The sequence below is a fragment of the Sus scrofa genome, chromosome X (assembly GCF_000003025.6).
Source record: "Sus scrofa isolate TJ Tabasco breed Duroc chromosome X, Sscrofa11.1, whole genome shotgun sequence".
In the NCBI taxonomy this organism is placed as follows: Eukaryota; Metazoa; Chordata; class Mammalia; order Artiodactyla; family Suidae; genus Sus; species Sus scrofa.
The window spans coordinates 122,221,529-122,238,132 of NC_010461.5; the positions used below are offsets into that span (position 1 = coordinate 122,221,529).

Sequence of the window (16,604 nt, forward strand, 5' to 3'; positions counted from 1 at the left end):
TTTGCCTGTGCCAGGCACTGTCTGGGTACCAGAGGGATTTAAAGATGATGGCGACTTGGCCTGACAAGGATGTTCGGTCAGCCAGAGGGCCTCGGTCATAGGCGCAGGACCAAAGGAGAGACAGAATCCCCAGGGTGGATCTTGGGCATTTGCAGGATGCCCCGAGGGGGAGTTGGAGCAAGGGCTGGGCCAAGCAAGGAGCAGGCGCGCAGGGGGCTGAACACGTGGAGCGCCCGTCTGGGGAGCTCGGAGGAGACGGGTGTGACTGGGGGGAGGGTACGTGACACTGTGGAGCAGGACACCGGCTGCCAAGAAGGCGGGAAGCCCAGGGACCAGGAGCCCTCATTGCAGCGCTGAGCAGGACACGCTTGTGTCTAAGCAGCTGCAGGCCATTGGAGGGTTTTTCAGGGGGAGGGACGCAGGGCCAAGCTCTTTCCAGCCAGCTCTCCAGCTCTCCACAGGAAGCCCAGCGAGCTCAGTGAAGTCGGATTCCAGCGTCAGACACCGTCCATCCCCGGATCTGATTCTGCGACATCAGGAATCATGTGGACCCGCCAGTCCAAGAGGTAGCCATCACGCCCACCGGGCAAGTTTTCTTGACTTTGTTGGCCACCCCGTGGCATATGGAGTTCCCGGCTGGGGATCAGATCCGAGCTGCAGTTGTGACTTACATGGTGCCAGGTCAGGGATTGAACCTGCGTCTTGGCGCCAAAGAGACACCACCAATCCTATTGCGCCTACAGCGGAAACTCCTTCTCCCCCCCCCCAACTAATTATTGATTGACTTGCTTTTCTGAGATTTCCCGAGAGAGAGAGATGGGCTTCCGTTACGCCTGGAAACCTCTAGGTGTTGAAAAGTCCCTAATAACCTTGCCTTTGGGCGCTGGGCCGCCCGCTTAGAGGGTGTGTGATAGCAGTTTCTTTTCCCAATGAAATAAAACGGAGAGGATGCACGAGCAACAGCTACAAGGCTCCTCATCAATCAGCATCAGGATTGGATCCCGTCTATTTTATTTCCTTCATTTTTTTTTAAATAAATTTTACCAAAATATAGTTGACTTAACAGTGCCGTGTTCGTTTCCGGCGTGCAGCAGGGACTCGGTTTATGCACGCACGTGCTTTCTTTGCCGTGTTCCTTCCCTGATGGCTAGTGAAGAGAGTTCCCTGTGCTCTGCAGTAGGGCCTTGCTGTTCACCCATTCTTATTTCTTTCATTTTCTCACCCGGGCTCACCCTGGTCTGCAAAGTGCCTGCTCCCATTCCGCTCCACTTGAATGGGTGGCAGCAGGCCGGCTCCCAGTTGCTATTTCGGAGCTGCCCACGCTGTCAGGGCATCTCCTGCCGCTGGTGATTTCCATGTGCCATCTCCAGTTTCTTCTGCCTGATGAGCTACGGAGGCCGCAAGCGCGTGCTAATGCTGATGGGGGGTCCTGCTTCTTGACCCGTCACTAATATCCTACAAGTCACATGAAGCTACCAGGGATTCCTGAGCAAACGCTTGAAATGCTTCTGCTCCCTCCCGATGAGCCCCACCCGTTGCTTGTCGAGTGTGTTGTCGTCACAGAGTGGGCAGGTCACCAGGACTCTAGGAATATCTGCACCTCGGGATGGTCAACGTTCCTGCGAGGCTGTAAGATCAGGTTTTAAATGGTCGAGGAGCTAGTGTGCGGCCACAAAGAGTCCACTGTGCAGAGCGACGTTTCCGCTCCTGTCTCAGATGACCTTGAGCCAAGGACAAATTGGAGCTTGATGAGAGGAAGCTGCAGAAGGCCAGTGAGCTCACTCGGCACTGACGCGGCAGCCCGCGGGGGCAGGGCGGGGGTGCGCCAAGCCCCCGAACTTGGCATTTGATGTGCCTTCCGAGAGGCAAAGAAGCTTTCTGTCCCAAGTGCACGGAGTTCACTCGCGAAGCGTATTTCATATGCGTTTCTGGTTTTGTCTGGGGAGAGGGGAGGCATTTCTAAAACTCTCCAGGTAATTAGATTGTCTTCCTCGTCCCGTCTTTTAAGTCTTTATAATTTGTTCCTAAAAATTTGCTTGGCGCTCCCTCGTAAAACCTTGCCCGTACTTTTCTCAATGGCACATTTTAACAGTTGCTGCATTTCAAAACTTATTTTGCACAGACACGTTAAGCACACACACGGATACGCACATCGTGCCAAACGAGGTGGGGGCTCGGGAACCGGGCAAGCCTTGATTTGCATCCACCTCTGCTACTAACGAGCTGTGTGACTTTGGGCAACTTCGTTAACCTCTCTGGGCCTCCGTGTCCTCATCTGTAAAATAAGGACAGTAAGAGTCCCTGCCTCCTATACCGCTGCTCCAAGGACTGGGGGAGACTGAGCACTGAAAGCACTTGCCTGAGTGCCTGGTTCGTAGCAAACCCTCAATCAGGTCAGTGGTGGCAGTTTTTATCATTATTTCAAATAAGGCACCCAAATATCTACTGGCCTGTCATCCATTGCAGAGACCTGCCCACAGTAGGCGCTTAATCGTGTCTGTTGCAATGCACTGAATGGACGCCAGCTGCTTAGCTTAGCTTAAGGGGATAAATATTCCCTTTCTCCTGGGATGTTCGAGCCGTGCAGGTGAGCACTCGGAGCTCAGGTGTTAAAAGCACACGAGCGAAGGGGCTGTTTGCCGTAGGAACAGCTCCTTCCCTGGGCCTCTGGAGCAGCACGTTGAGTCGTGAGGCTTTCTCTGACATGCATATCAAGGGCCAGGGTTTCCAATTGCCTTGGGCTGAAGGAATAGGTCAGATGTTCAATTCTGGTGAATCCCTGTCTTCTAAAAGCTGGTGGAAAGGGCAGGTGCCACCCCTCAAGGCGCGCCCGGAAACCTCGGGGCCCCGGCAAGGCGAAGTGCCGCGAGGGCTGGGCTCTTGCGAGATCTCCCTTGACTGCTTGGTTTTGCACTCACCATTTGGTTTTTCAGATTCCTCAGCATGTCTCCACGCACATGCGTAGGAACCAGTTTAGAGCGGTGTGCTCTGTTGTGGGGAGGGAGGCGGGAGTGTGGGGAGGGAGCAGAACTGGTCAAGGTCATTGCTGCTGAACCAAAATTACCTAGCTTGACTCCCATTTCCAACAAGACAGTGACTGATCGAGGCAGAGGCTCCTTAACTGAGACCCACGGATGGGTATTCAGTGGTCCAGAAAACCCCTGAAATGATACCGCAAAATGTTGGTGGGCTAGGAAGTGGGAGGCACCGGCAGGCGTGCCTTGTCTGGGAAGAGAGACCATAGCTTCTAAGGCTTCTCAAGGGAGCCTGCGAGCCGAGACAGTTAAGACCGCAGAGCCATAGGGTTTGCTGGGCCCAGACCAGTCGGTGTGTCCGATCAAACACGCAGAGCACCCAGCTAGGCGCTCAGGGCAGCACCGGGTTGGGGCCCAGCAGCTGATGGACTTTCAATCGGTTGTTGTAGACTCATGTAGACAAAGCCTGCAAGCTTGGGGAAGCCAGGCCCCCCCAGGTCAGCCTCGGGCGACAGCCCCCGTCCTGCCAGGCCCTGGGGAGTGAGTCCTTCCTGCCCGGCAGCTCCTTTGCTCAGGAGCTGGCCCGAGTCACCTCCTCGTACAGCACCTCAGAGGCAGCGCCCTGGGGCGGCTGGGATCCGAAGGCCTGGAGGCAGCAGGTGCCTGCTCCACTACTGCCTCGCTGCGACGCTGTCGGTAAGTCACTCCCCCCAGCCTCGCTTTCCTCATCTGTCAGCTGGGCGCAGTCCCCTGCTCAGCCTGCCCGCCTGCTGCCCAGGGTTGTTGGGAGGAACACAGGAGGTGACAGCCTGTACCGCTCTGTACACCTAGGAGGGATTTCTAGTGCTTTCTCTACCGTGTGTATCCCAGCCCGTCTTGGGCAGAGAGACCACCCAAGCAAGCAGAGCGCGCGCGCCAGGCACCGCAGCCTCACCTCCAGGGAATGGAGTGGGGCTTGAGCGGGCACAGGTGTACCCTCCCTGCTGTTCGCCTTCCAGCACCTGGTCCCTCCCCTGCCTGTCTGTCCCCGCGGCCAGACTGAGCCCACAGGGGACAGGGGCTGTGCTTCAGCAGCTCCGAGTCCCCCAGCACCTGCCCGTTCCTGCTTCGCACCTAGAGGGCGCTTGGGACCCGCCCCGCCCTCCAGCGATCGGCTGTGGACTCCACACCCCGAGGTGTTCCTTGACGCCCCCCCAGGACTCACGCACCCCAAGAAGTGGGAGGTTGCATTACTGCACCAGGGGCCGGGCAACCGGGGAAGGGCGGGCAGAAGGAATCATCCTCCAGATTCTCGAAGGAATGGCCCGCCTTGCCCTCACGAGTCACATTAGTGGCCATGAGAGCAAGACGGCGGACGCCAGCCAGAGTGGGCTTTTGCAGAGACTCTCATTTGGATCGTGGAGCGGTTCTGGCGCCTGAAAGATCGGGGTGTGCTGGAGGTCAGCCCTGTCCGCAGAGACGAGTGGAGAAACGAGCATTCGCCGAGTGATAGTGATCAGAAAATGCTCAGCCAGCTGAAAGCACCTCTGAGATCCTGCCTCGAATGGAAACGCTGCCTCGGCGCGGCCTCGCTCTGCGCATCCCGCCTGCCTCGGTCTCTGCAGGAACAAGCAGTGCTTTCCATCACCGATTGCTCTCCGTCTCTCTGTTTCCCCCCTTCCTCAGCACACTCTCTGAGCCACAGGGCTCTGGGGCTGTTCCCTCTGCAACTGAAACCCAAGAAACCATGTCCAGCACAAAGCTGCCAGGGAAACGGAATCAGCAAAACGGCTCGATGGGGATAGGGTCCGCTCAGGCTGTCTTCGAGTTCCACCCAGTCTGCCCTGCCCTTCCCTGTCCCCAGAGGGCAAAAAACCAGGGATCCAAGCGAGACTACTTCAACAGTGCCTCTGCCAGGGCTTCCACCCGCGGCGGAGCGCCGGCCAATGCTTGGGCCTCAGAGCTTCCAGCCGAACCTTGGGAAGCTAGGCCCACCTGGGGGGATGGCTTTGAGGGCCGGGGTCTCCCCGATCAGGAAGGCCAGGCTCAGTGTGAGACAGGGACGCAGGTGCCCCAGGGGAAGAAGAAAGAGGAGCTGCGACAGACATTTGTTTCATCTGCTGCAGGATGGATCCCAGCTCGGAAACCCAGCCCTTCGGCACGAGGCGGCCCTGAAACCCCCTCGACGGAGGAGGAGTCAGGATAGGGTTCGTTCGTGTTGCGGGGGGTCAAGTGCAGAGACAGCACAAGGGGAGTGAAGAAGCTGAGCCAAAGCTCCCTGCCCATGACTTTTGATGGCCTTGATTTTGTGAAGCCCCTAGAGGCAGCTTCAGATGGGTTCAAACCCAAGGACCACACCGTCACCTTGGGGGGAGGGGGTGGTCCCCGGCTCCTGCTGCAGGGCTCCGGGGTGTGGCCTGGCTCAGAGCAAGGGGACAGGTTCTGATGTCCCCTCGGGGCCCTGTGCCCTGTCCCGAGGTTGCTGCCATGCCCGCCCTCTCCTGACCCCTTCATCTCCTTCACAAGATGCGTCACCATCGAAAATGATTTTCTTTGCTTGGTTGGCTTCTGTCTTGCCAGGTTCCCCTCCGCTGAGAGCTTCCTGCGGGTGGAGGGGGACTCACGGAGCTGTCCCCGTGCCTGGGGACCCACGGGAAATGACTGTCAGCTGACTGACAGAGGGACTCCCCGGGCTGCCCTGGGGAAGGGCATTGAGCAGAGGCCACAGGAAAGGGCAGGGTGGCCCCAGGTCGGGCAGGACCACTGCGGCCTGGCGACACCCTCCCCTGTTCCTGCTTCTGGAGAGACTGAGTCACGGGCTCTGAGAGGCCGGGGCCGAGTCAGGAAACAGTGAAGCGGGCCTATTGCCACTGTGGGAGCCCCTGGCGTTTTGGCAGGACGCCTGAGGAGGGTCTCAGCCCGAGAACGCCCATGGCCCCTCAAACCCGGCTTGGGGTGGCAGTGTCTTTGTGGCCTCTGTCTGGGGTCCCGTCCACAGGGGTGCGGGAGCCCCAGAGGTCGGCTCCCCCGCAGGACGCTGTCTTCCTGTCCTTGCTGAGGACGAGTCAGAAAAGTAGGGGACTTGTTTCCAGATGTGGCTTCCAAAACCGCAGAAGAAGGTGCTTTGCCTAGTGGAGCCGCAAACACACACACAAACAAACCCACACACTAGGGCTCATTAGCCTTCGAACCTTTAACACAGAGCTGAGAGCCTTCTGCTGCCTGTGTGGGGCCTCAGCCTGTGCGCTGGGAAAGGAGGCGGGAGCTTCCTGGTGGTGGGAAAAGAAACCTCCCGCCCCTCCCCCTCCCTTCCCCTCCTCCCCCTCCCTCCCCTCCCCCCTCCCCTCCCCCCTCTCCTGTCTCTCTCTCCCCCTCCCCCTCTTCCCCCTTCCTTGTCTGTCTCTCCTCCCCCTCCCTCCTTCCCCCTCCTTCTCTCTCTCTCCCCTTTCGCTCCCCCCCCCTTAATTGCTGTACAGAATAAGGCTTCAGATCCCCCGCATCCCCCAGAGCCATCCTTTCGGAATCCCCTTCCCAGTCAGTACACCCTCCTCCTGAATCCTCCTGAAAGCCCGGAACCCCGTGTGGGCATCCGTGTGCGTGTGTGTGTGTGTGTGTGTGTGTGTGTGTGTGTGTGTGTCTTGCTGATCTTCTGCCTCTGTCCATCCCCCATCCAGTTAGCCGAGTCCCTGGGCCTTATTGGGTGGTTGAATCAGTAATGAGACCACTCTTGGTCCCTCGCCTACAGCAGCGAGAGGACAGATCAGCCTACAGGAGCAGCCCGCTGTGGTGGCTGAAGGCTGAAGCTGCCGCGGCACCCAGCCTGGCTTCCGGCAGGCCCTGTGTTGGGCTCAGCTATGCTGGGGGCGGTGGTGGGGCTCAGGCGGCCTTTGACCTCTCTGGGCACCTAGCACGCACCCATGAGGTGCCGGTCCTTCCACGAGCCCAGAGACAGGCGGGGCTTTGCGGCTTCCTGGGCATCCGCAGGAAGCTTCTAGAAAGGCAGCCCCAGGACCTCCTAGCTCTTGATCCTGGCTGAGGCCTGTCTGTGCAGGTGGCCCCTTGGCCAAGCGGGAGGAGGTGTGACAGGGAAGAGCCAGGGCTTCCCGGGACCACACAGGGAAGCACCCAGGGCTCGCCTAACACCGCCCCCTGTGCATGTCACCTGGACGGCGGGACCAAGTGCCGTGACAACAGCAGCCCCAGAAAAAGCAGCCTTTTGATGACCTCCTCCACGACCGTGCCTAGGACAGGCCAGAGCCTGCCCAGGCCACCCTTCAGTGTCCGTCACTAAGCAGCAACTTTCGGCCACCGCTTCCTCCTGGTCACTGAAAACATTTGTCATTTCCTGTTTTCTCCATTTTCCAGCGATTCTAATTGTCAGTGTCAAAAGGCAACAACTGTTTTCTTGGGGCTTATCTTTGGAGCACATTGATTCAGAACAAAGGATGGGGGCCTCCGTCTGCAAAACAAAGGAAGCGGCCTCCTCGGGAGGCCTGGAGGGAACGCTCTGGCCGCTCTGCCAGGGACAACAGGACCAGGCGGGAGCAGAAGAGACCCCGCTCGATGGCCACACCCCAGGATGTCAGAGGCCCGTCCCCCAGGCCGAGTCGCCTGGGCTCTTGGGACTTGGGAGTTTCACGCTGCTGCCCAGACTTTGCCTTGAACTCCGGCTGCTCCGGCCTTTGCGCTTCCTCGGGTGAACACTCGGCAGCGTCCCGCTGTCCCTGGACCCCTGGGCCCTTTGAGCAGCGCGCTCTGGCCTCTGGCAGACACGATCCACTTCCTCTGCTCTGACTCCCGCCCCAGCCCAGCCTTCCCTCTGGCTTCCCACGCCCGGGGGAGTGGGGGTGGGGGGTCTTTCCTTTCCGCCTCCTTCCCTTCGGATTCCCCTGCTCTGCCCATCCGTCCGCCGCTTCTCCTTCGGCCGCTCTCCTTAGCCCTCCCGCCCCCCTGGCTCTGTACAGCTGTGCTATTTGGGGAAGGTCCTGGAGCAGCCGATGGAGACGACGGAGGGAGGGTCCAGGGTCGGCGTAGACAGCAGGGCCCAGGAGCCGGTCCCCAGGAGCCGTGGGTCTGCAGTTAGGAGATTAGGAGACACTGCACTTCTCAGCCGTGTCGCCTTGAGCAAATCGCTTCCCCTCTGTGAGCCTCAGTTGTCATGTCACTAAGCTGGGGCCATGGGCCTTGTGCCCAGATCTCCCAGGGCTGGCGGAAGGGCTGGAGGGAAGAGCCAGAGGTGAGCGGGCTGCTTCGGAAAGGCCTGCCCGCCCTGAGTGTCTAAGGCGGAGCCGGGTGGCCCCCACCCCCCACCCCGGTTCCCCCACCTCCTGATGGCCTGGCCTTGGAGGGTCAGGGAACCCCTGTGCTCCTCGGGTCCTGTCCCCGCCCCCCAGGCTTCAGCAAGAGGAGGGCAGCTCCAGGGCTGAAGAAGAGCTCCCACTGCCACATCCCAGCAGCCCCGGGGGAGGGGGCGAGCGCCGGGCAGGAAGCCGGGGCTGGGGCGGCTGCTGAAACCCCATGTGGGCCCGCCCTCCGCCCGGGTTCCTCCTCTGGGCCCGGCAGGAACTGAGCCTGGGAACCGCCGCCACTGCCGGGAGCCCTCCGCCCCGCCCTCTTCCCCTGCCTGCCCCCTGAGCGCCTAGGAGCCGTCGGGGCAGCCTGCGTGGCAGGACCACCTTTTCTGGCCTTTATGGGAGGGGGGACGCAGTTCCGAAAGTGGACTCAGGGAGGCGCGCTCCCTGACCCAGCCGCCTGGGTTGGTGGCGCCCTGGAGCGATGGCAGCGGGTGCGCCCTAGGCTGGGAGGCAGGCCTGGTCCCTCCCAGTCCCAGTCACAACCAGGCCCACAGCCTGGGGCGCACCGTGCCTTCTCAGACCCTCGTCTGCCTCTTTCCCGGCTGTCCCCTTGAGCCGGCACCGCAGCTCTGCAGCCTGGCTCCCCCTGCCCCTCTGCCCCCTGTCCACCAGCTCAGAGAAGGAAGCTCTTCCCTGCGGCCCATGCCACCGCCAGGCAGGAGCATGAAGGGAAGCTGGCGGTGGGTGGCTCCTCCGGGTGACAGTGTGTCCCTCTGACCACGTGACCACCCGGCTCCTCAGGCCAGGAGCACCCAAAACATACCTCAGGACAGCCCTGGAGAGGCTGGGTGCCCACCGCCTCGCAGCCCAGAGCGCTCTGGCACCCTGGGGCGCTCAGCCCATCTTGGCCTGTGGGGTTTGGAGCCCGAGCCCCGCCCCCATTGCTCAGTAGCCTCCAAATGCGGCCAGCGTGTCCAGGTCTCCCTGAGACCAGCCCCGTGGCGGTAGTCTGGCCAAGGCAGAGTAGTGTAGGACTGTCACCTCCCTCCTTCTGCGTACTCTGCTTCTCTTACTGCAGCCTAATGTTACATTCACTCTTTTGGCGACCACATGTCACTGCTGACCCATCCTGAGCAGAAGGACATCCAAAATGCCTAAATCTCTTTTCTCCGTGCTCTTGCTGTTAAGCTCTGTGTCTCCCGCCCCATCCTATGCTGTTGCAGTTGGTTTTTTAACCCAGGTGCAGAATCCTACTTTTATTTATACCTGCGGAGTTTTGCTTGGGGGAGGGGGGCATGCATGCGAGTGTGTGTCGGTGTGTTCACTCATGCTTTCTGCTACACCAAAGCCAAGTCCTGAGTCCCCACGCAGCGATCCCAAGGCTCATATTTCTTGGTAGCCCTAACCTAACGATTCTTCTCCGTCTTCTATTTAGCAAGAGAAACAGAGATCAGGTCTTATGGCAATGACCCCTGAACAGCGGAGTGCATATGTCGCCCAACAGATGAGTCAATTTCAAGGTAAGCGGCTGAGGTCAGTGTTCTCAAAGGGGTGGGCTGGGGTGGATGTGACGCCCTCACCTAAGGATTCACTCCAGAGCAAACGGTGGCTGAGATGGTCCTGAAAGCTTTGCGGGGAGGAGGGGAGGTGTGCGAGGCAGTGCCACAGTGCTGTCACGTGGAAAGCTTCACTAGGATCCCAGCTGAAGGCTCAGTGTGACCGACTCCGAAGTCACTGTTGGATTCCAGAGCTTGAGTCACGAGCCATGGCGGCGATGGCTGTAATCAACATTTATTGGCTGGGGACACAGCTGTTGGTGAAAATGCGGTCGTGGTCCCCACGTCGCAGAGCTTCCAGACCAGCCAGGGAGACGTGTATTAAGCCGTCCCCATCAGCAGTAGTGACATGGGGCCAGGTCAAGGGTATTCTTGCCTGGGGCTCCACGGAGGCTGCTCGCCCTCCAGCAGGCGTTTGGCCTCTCCATTCTGGCCCAGCCCTGCCACCGCACCATCGCCCCTCCATTCTTTTGCAAAAAGCCCTGTTCCTTTGGGCCTGATACCAGCTGAGTGTCCCACGTGGAGTCCAGGTCCGAGTAGCATGTCAGGCACGATTCAGCGTCCTGTTCCAGGAAGGCCAGTGTCAGGGAGTGGGCGGGGCGGGGGCTTCGTACAGATACTGAGTATAAGAGCTTGTCCTCATGGGGCTTGCGATCTACTTGAAAAGACAGATAAGCTGGCATTTTCAGTCCAATGTGATCTGCTCTTGGGTGGAAGGGAAGCCCTGATCACAACAGACCAGGGGAGTCAAGGAGGCAGAACTGCAGTCCAGGCTGAGGGCGACCAGGGGAGCAGTGGGGGCAGGGCAGGAGCCGAGGGCGGGGCTGGGCCGGTGGCTCCCTGCCAGCAGCTGCAGCCCAAGTTGAAGATGCCTTTGGGACTGAGCCCCCCACTTCTCTCTCCCTGTAGCCGTCCAAGATCAAGTCACCTCCAAGTGTAGCCGGACCAAGGCAAGCCCCCCATCCAGCCAGCTCATGATGCCACCCAGAGCTGGGCTCCTTCAGCACAATCGGAGTCCAGGAACCATCCCACCCACCAGGCACCAGGGCCGCGAGGGCGTGGGCATGATCTCACCAGCTCCTGGCAGGCAGCAAGGGGTTTTCCGCTCTGGCCCCCCGGTTCCCGCACCCTTGCGCTCCAGCCACAACGCCCTGGGCAGCCTCGGCCCTGTCCGTCGCCATCCGCAGATTTCCAAGGCTATCCCCTCAGGAGTGTCCCTGCCCGGGTTCTGCCCCAGCCCCCTGGGCAGCCGCCCCCTGGGTCCCCATCCGCTCGGACAGCCCTGTGTGCCAAGAACACCCACCGCGTTCGATAACGCTGCCTGGGTGCCGCCGCCACCGGCCGCGACTACGGCGGTCTCGAGGGAGCCCCCCCCAAGCCCAGCAGCTCATGGCATCCAGCAGCATTTTGATGGCAACTCCATCTTCGCCAAGGCCCCCGTGGGACCCCCCCTGGTAGCCCCAGCATTTCCGTCACAGCAGGCGGTTGTGCCCCCTAATCAGATGGCCCCGGGGGGCAGGCCTGGCCAGAAGGTGGATGCCGCCCCAGCCAACCCCAGCTTCAGCCTGCTGGGCAACCAGAGCCTCAGACAGAGCCCAGTGCGGGGTCCGGTGCCTGTGCTGAACGCCCCCAAGTCCCTCCAGCAAGGCACGACCAGCTTTGGTCCCATGAGTCCCATCCAGGGCATCGAGCCGCCAAGCTATGTGGCCGCTGCTACTGCCGCCACCGCTGCTGCCTCCACCATCGCTGCTGCCTCCACCATCGCTGCCAGCCAGTCCCCTGGTCCCCTCCACAGAATAGGGAGCCCCCCTGCATTGCCACCCTACGATTTTCTGCCCCAGCCCCCACTCAATGAGCCGATTCCACCACCCGACTGCAGTGAGGTGGACTTCATCGAAGCTCTCTTGAAAGGCCCCAGCGTGAGCCCCGATGAAGACTGGGTGTGCAACCTGAGGCTGATCGATGACATTCTAGAACAGCACGCTGCTGCCCAAAAGGCCGCAGCCCAGAACGCTGGCCACGTCACTCAGCAGCCTGGCCACATCCCCCAGAATGCCGGCGAGCTTTAAATGAAACCCCCAGAAACCCCGACATTGACGTCCCTCCGGGGAGTGGTGACTCCACAGCCAAGTCCCAGCTGGCCCCAGCCAGTCGCACGGATCTTTCCTCATTGCAATTCGAGGGGCGTCTGCCCGTGTCCATCCCTCTCTACCTGTGACAAGATGGAAAAGCTGGTGATTTTTCAAGCTACCTGTACATATCTGAAAATTTTGTAAATGGTTTTCCTAAACATTAATGACAGAAGTATTTATACTTCATTTTGTGACTTTGTAAATAAAGCGACGGCTTTTGTTTCCGTAGAGTTGTGTTTGTTATGCATTGTTTGTGTTTATTATACATTGTTGCAAATACGCAGGCTGTGTTGTTCAATCCAGCCACACCTTATAAGCCAGGTGGCTGGGTCGCGTATGGCTTTGATGCAGTGAGAGCCGTGGATGTGACCAAGCCGCCTTGTGCCAGCTGACAAATGCCAAATAGAAAACCACTTGGCCATTTCTTTCCATGTTCACTAAAACCTCTATCGCCTGTGATTCTTAATCTCTTTCGCAAACCTTTCCGTCTCTGCTAGCTCCTTCCTGATGAGCGTATTACAGCAGAAATCGTTTTACCGTGAGTGCCCGGCAGAGGAATTATTTGCCGAGAGGCCGCAGAGTTCTGTAGATTTGGGAGAAGCGTGTGAGCTGAGCACTGGCTGAGGACCTCAGGTACCCTCCCTTTATCACTCAGATGGTTTGCACTACTCCAGCGGCACCCTGCAGGCTGGAGGTGAGATGTTCCTGGTTTAAAGCCTTTCAGTATTTGTTTTGATGTAAGTCTGTGTGGTTTGGGGGAAAACGAGTCTGTAAACATTAATAGTTGATTTGGGGTTTGTCTTTGATGCTTTCTATCTGCAATTATCGTCATGTATATTTAAATGTCTGTTAGAGAAAAACCCACGCCCACTGTCCTGTAAATTTCTCTCAGTGTCCAGACTCTGTGTAATCACATTTTAATTGCCACCTGGTATTTCACCTCTACATTTGAAATCTGGCGTCTGTTTCAAGCCAGTGCGTTTTTTCTTCGTTCTGTAATAAACAGCCAGGAGAAAAGTGCCTCTATGTTTTCATTTTCCCAGGGAGCATTCAGTACCCACAAACCCCCGTCAGCTAAGCCTGCTAGTGTCTTTGGTTCTTTCCGAGGCCACTCCATGTCTTGGGACGCTTGGGCACCCAGGGAAGAGGGCTGAGAAGGTTGTGCATGCGCACTGCGATCCTTTCGCAGCACAGCATAGAAGCGTGTCATTGTTTCCTCCAGCCTCTCATCCTACAGAGGAAACAGGGGAGGCCGCTCAGGTGACTCTGAGCTGGGGGCAGGGGGCAGGAGGAAACTTGCGCTGAGAATTTACACTCTCCCGCTTCCTTCCTTTTTCCACTAAAAGGGTGACAGACCGAATCAAAGATGCAACCCCTGTGTAAGGGATACCCACAGAGGGCGGCTGGAGCTTGGGGAGTACATCCCCCCCCACCCCGCGAAGTCACTTCACACAGACCATCTGCAAGGCCCTGGTGAAGATGCGGTCCTGGGAGTGAAGGGTCTTCCCACCTCCCTCTCCCCTGCTTCTCCCCCAAAGCCTAACGCCTAACCTCAAGCCAGCCCTGTCCGTCCAGCGGCTGGAGCCGGAATTGCCCAGAGGCGCGGGTGCTGGGCAGACCCAAGGTGCAGGCATCTTAATTCCACTGTCCTGTTAAGCTTCCAGCCCCGCCCCTGGAGCCCCGCCCCTGGAGCCCCGCCCCTGGAGCCCCGCCCCTGGAGCCCCGCCCCTGGAGCCCCGCCCCTGGAGCCCCGCCCCTGGAGCCCGCCCCTGGAGCCCCGCCCCTGGAGCCCCGCCCCTGGAGCCCCGCCCCTGGAGCCCCGCCCCTGGAGCCCCGCCCCTGGAGCCCCGCCCCTGGAGCCCCGCCCCTGGAGCCCCGCCCCTTTGGAGGCGCCCGAGGCGGGTAAATTGAGGTAGGCCTGGCCTGACCAGCAGAGCCTAGAATGTTCGAAGAAGACACCCCCAGCCACCACTCCCAGTGCCTGTGACTGAGGTGGAAGCAGGCCTCCCTCGGCCTTGGGCCAGAAGGGGGTGGAAACAGTCACGGCCCCCCAGGCCCGGGCGCTCGGCCCCTCCTGCTTGCTGCACAGCGTTCCTCCTGGGTCTGGGGAGCGAACTTGTCCTGCGAGTGTCCCTCAGCTCCAACCCTGACTGCATGTGGCAGGCTTTGCTTCTGTCCCCTCTGCGCCTCGCAGGCACTGCCTCCTCAGGAAGCCTCCCCAGGGGCCGCGGCCGCCTCCTCAGGAAGCCTTTCCGCGTGTTGACTCAAGGGCCCCCGTGGGGCCAGGCCCCAGACAGGCCCCCGGCTTCCCCTCAGGGCCCCACGGGGGCACGTGGGCCCACCTCTCCTGTCCCCTCTCCCCAGCGAGCCCAGGGGCAGCAGGAGTTGGACTCACCTGGTCCAAGGGCTTGGGAGTCACGGCTGTCCCCACTGTCTGCCGGCCCTCAGAGCCCTGGAAAAAAAGCTGAGCTTGGCCCCCTGAGCAGCGTCCGACTTCCATTCCCAAAAGGTTCACGTCCCACCCCAACCACGTGGTGACCTCAAGGCTGAGCCAGTGTGGGCAGCAGTGCGGACAGCCCCCAGCCCTCCCTGGCACCTGACCCCAGCCTGGCCTCACTGCCCCCAGCAGGCTTGGCCCTCCCTGTTCCTCCTGGAGGTGGTTGTCGCCCGCTGCTCCTTCCCAGAGGTGCCAGCTCCCACCGGCCCACCATCGGCCAGCCCTCCTCTCTCCTGCAGCCCTGCACTGTCAGCCTCTCCTCTGCCGGATTCCTTCCAGGAGCCTTCAGCAGGGCCCTGTGAAACGGATCCTCACCCCCCCACACACCACCACCGCCCGTCCAGCCCCGGCCCTGCGGCCCCTCCCACTCTCGCTGCAGCCCAGAGGTGTCTGGCTGGAGCCCCAGCTCCTTCCCCAGCACGCTGGCCAAAGGGCCAACTAATGCCCTCTTGGCCATAAACTTGATGGAAGCGTCTCGGTCCTCAGTGGACTTGCCCCTTCGGCAGCACTGGACTCTTCCTCCTTCCAGAACAGCACCGGTCCTGGGCTCCTGGGAGCCACAGTCCCCTGGACCCTACTTCCCCTCTGAGATCCAGTCTCTCCTGTGGCGCTGCAGGGAGCCGTTGCCCCTTGCGTGGCCTCCTCTCACCTGACCAGGACTTCTTCTGCCTCTCCCAGTCTTCCAGGTTTGTGCCCTAGTAGACGAGCAGGTTCGTGAGCCTGCACCCCAGCACCCCAGCATCTTGACAGCTCAGCCACAAAGAGAGGTACGTCTGGGCAGGGCCCAAAGTTTTGGTCCCCAGGGGAAGGCTGCTGGGCCCGTCTGCACATTGGCCGGAAGCCCCTTGTTGAAAAAGTGAAAGAGTTGAAGAGGCTGCTGGATGCCTCCCTGCAGAGGGCTCCCCCACAGCTGCTTCAGACAGCAGCCTTGACTGGGGTCCCTCCCAGGCCCCCGGCCTGCGCACATCCTGCTTTTGGGGTGCAGGCATGGGGGGTGGCAGCTGGCGGGTGGGTGCCTGAGGCCGCCCCGTGGGGCTGCACAAAGAACCGCAGTCACTGTCCCCTCCACACCCTGTCCCATCACCCCCTCCCCAGCTCTGAGGCCAACCCCGGGGGAAGTGCCAGAAGTCCCCAGGGAGGTATGTGAGAGCCCAGGGCCTCCGTCCTTCCTTAGAGCAGGCTCAGGTCCCTGGAGGCCCCAGGGCCGAGGTCTGTTTATCACTGGTCCCCCTTCGGCCTAGAAAGTCAGGGGGCTTGGCAGTGGACATGGGGCTCGGAGGAAGCACGTGCTGTGGGCTCCTCCAGCGCGTGGCCACTCAGCATGCTCGGGCCAGGCACCGGGAGGGTCACGGACACGGTCCACAGCCTCATGGACTTAACCAGGGGGTGTCAAGGTCACGCAGGGAAACAGAACCAGTGGGAGGTGTGTGTGTGTGTGTGCGCACGCGTGTTCTCCAAAGAATGAAAGGGTGAGATGGAGATTGATTTCCGATGAGGAAAATTGGCTCCCACGATTATGGAGATGAGAAGGCCCACGGTCTGTTGGCCGCAAGCTGGGGGCCCAGGAAAGCCGGTGGTGTTCACTCTGAGTCTGGAGGCCTGAGAACCAGGGGAGCCGACAGTGTCAGTCCCATTGGGAGGTCTGAAATCCCGGGGACAGGCTGTCGGCTAGAGCAGGCTGGAAGCTGGAGCAGAAGCTGACACCGCAAGCCCCAGGCAGCTTCCTCTTCCTCGGGGGAACCTCGGTCTGGCCCCTGCAGGCCTTTTGGCTGGTGGGCTGAGGCGCCCCCAGGTCACTTAGGATGCTCTGCTTCCCTTCAAGTCGACTGACTGTAGAGCTCGCCGCACCTTCAGGGCAGCAGATCAGTGTTGGCTTAAATAACTGGCCAGTGTAGCCTAGCTGAGTTGACAGGGGTCCGATGACAAACACACGAACAAAGAAAAGAGTAACAAGTTGCCTTAAGGTCTGCAAAGGGAACACAAAAGGGGCAGAGAGTGAGAGGCCCTGGCGTGGTGGGGCTGGTGGGGACAATCGGGAAAGACCTCTCTCGGGGAGTGAAATTTGAGCTGAGATTAAAGGATGGAAAGGAACGGGCCAGGCAAAGAGCTCCCGCAAGGCTGTTCCAGGCAGAGGGCAGAGCAAGTACCAACGCAGCGGGGAGGAGTGGAAA

General features: G+C 60.1%; 1 protein-coding gene and 1 long non-coding RNA gene across 7 annotated transcripts in view; one reads left to right on the forward strand and one right to left on the reverse strand.

The window, feature by feature from the left end:
• Positions 1 to 12,164, forward strand: part of MAMLD1 (mastermind like domain containing 1) — a 113,418-nt gene extending 101,254 nt beyond the window's left edge. For 3 of the 6 annotated variants that reach the window (XM_021079616.1, XM_021079615.1, XM_021079614.1), the window contains 3 exons: positions 3,425 to 3,671; positions 9,684 to 9,768; positions 10,714 to 12,164. In XM_021079616.1, the coding sequence (XP_020935275.1) occupies positions 3,425 to 3,671; positions 9,684 to 9,724 (288 nt within the window). In that variant the 3' untranslated portion in view covers positions 9,725 to 9,768; positions 10,714 to 12,164. The remainder of the gene's footprint in view (positions 1 to 3,424; positions 3,672 to 9,683; positions 9,769 to 10,713) is intronic. The other 3 variants (XM_021079613.1, XM_021079612.1, XM_005657934.3) reach the window with 1 other exon arrangement.
• On the reverse strand, positions 12,838 to 15,242 carry LOC106508246. The gene is made up of 3 exons (XR_001304967.2): positions 15,083 to 15,242; positions 14,332 to 14,388; positions 12,838 to 13,167 (listed from the first exon to the last, which is right to left on the reverse strand). It is a non-coding gene; the product is annotated as an uncharacterized LOC106508246 (long non-coding RNA).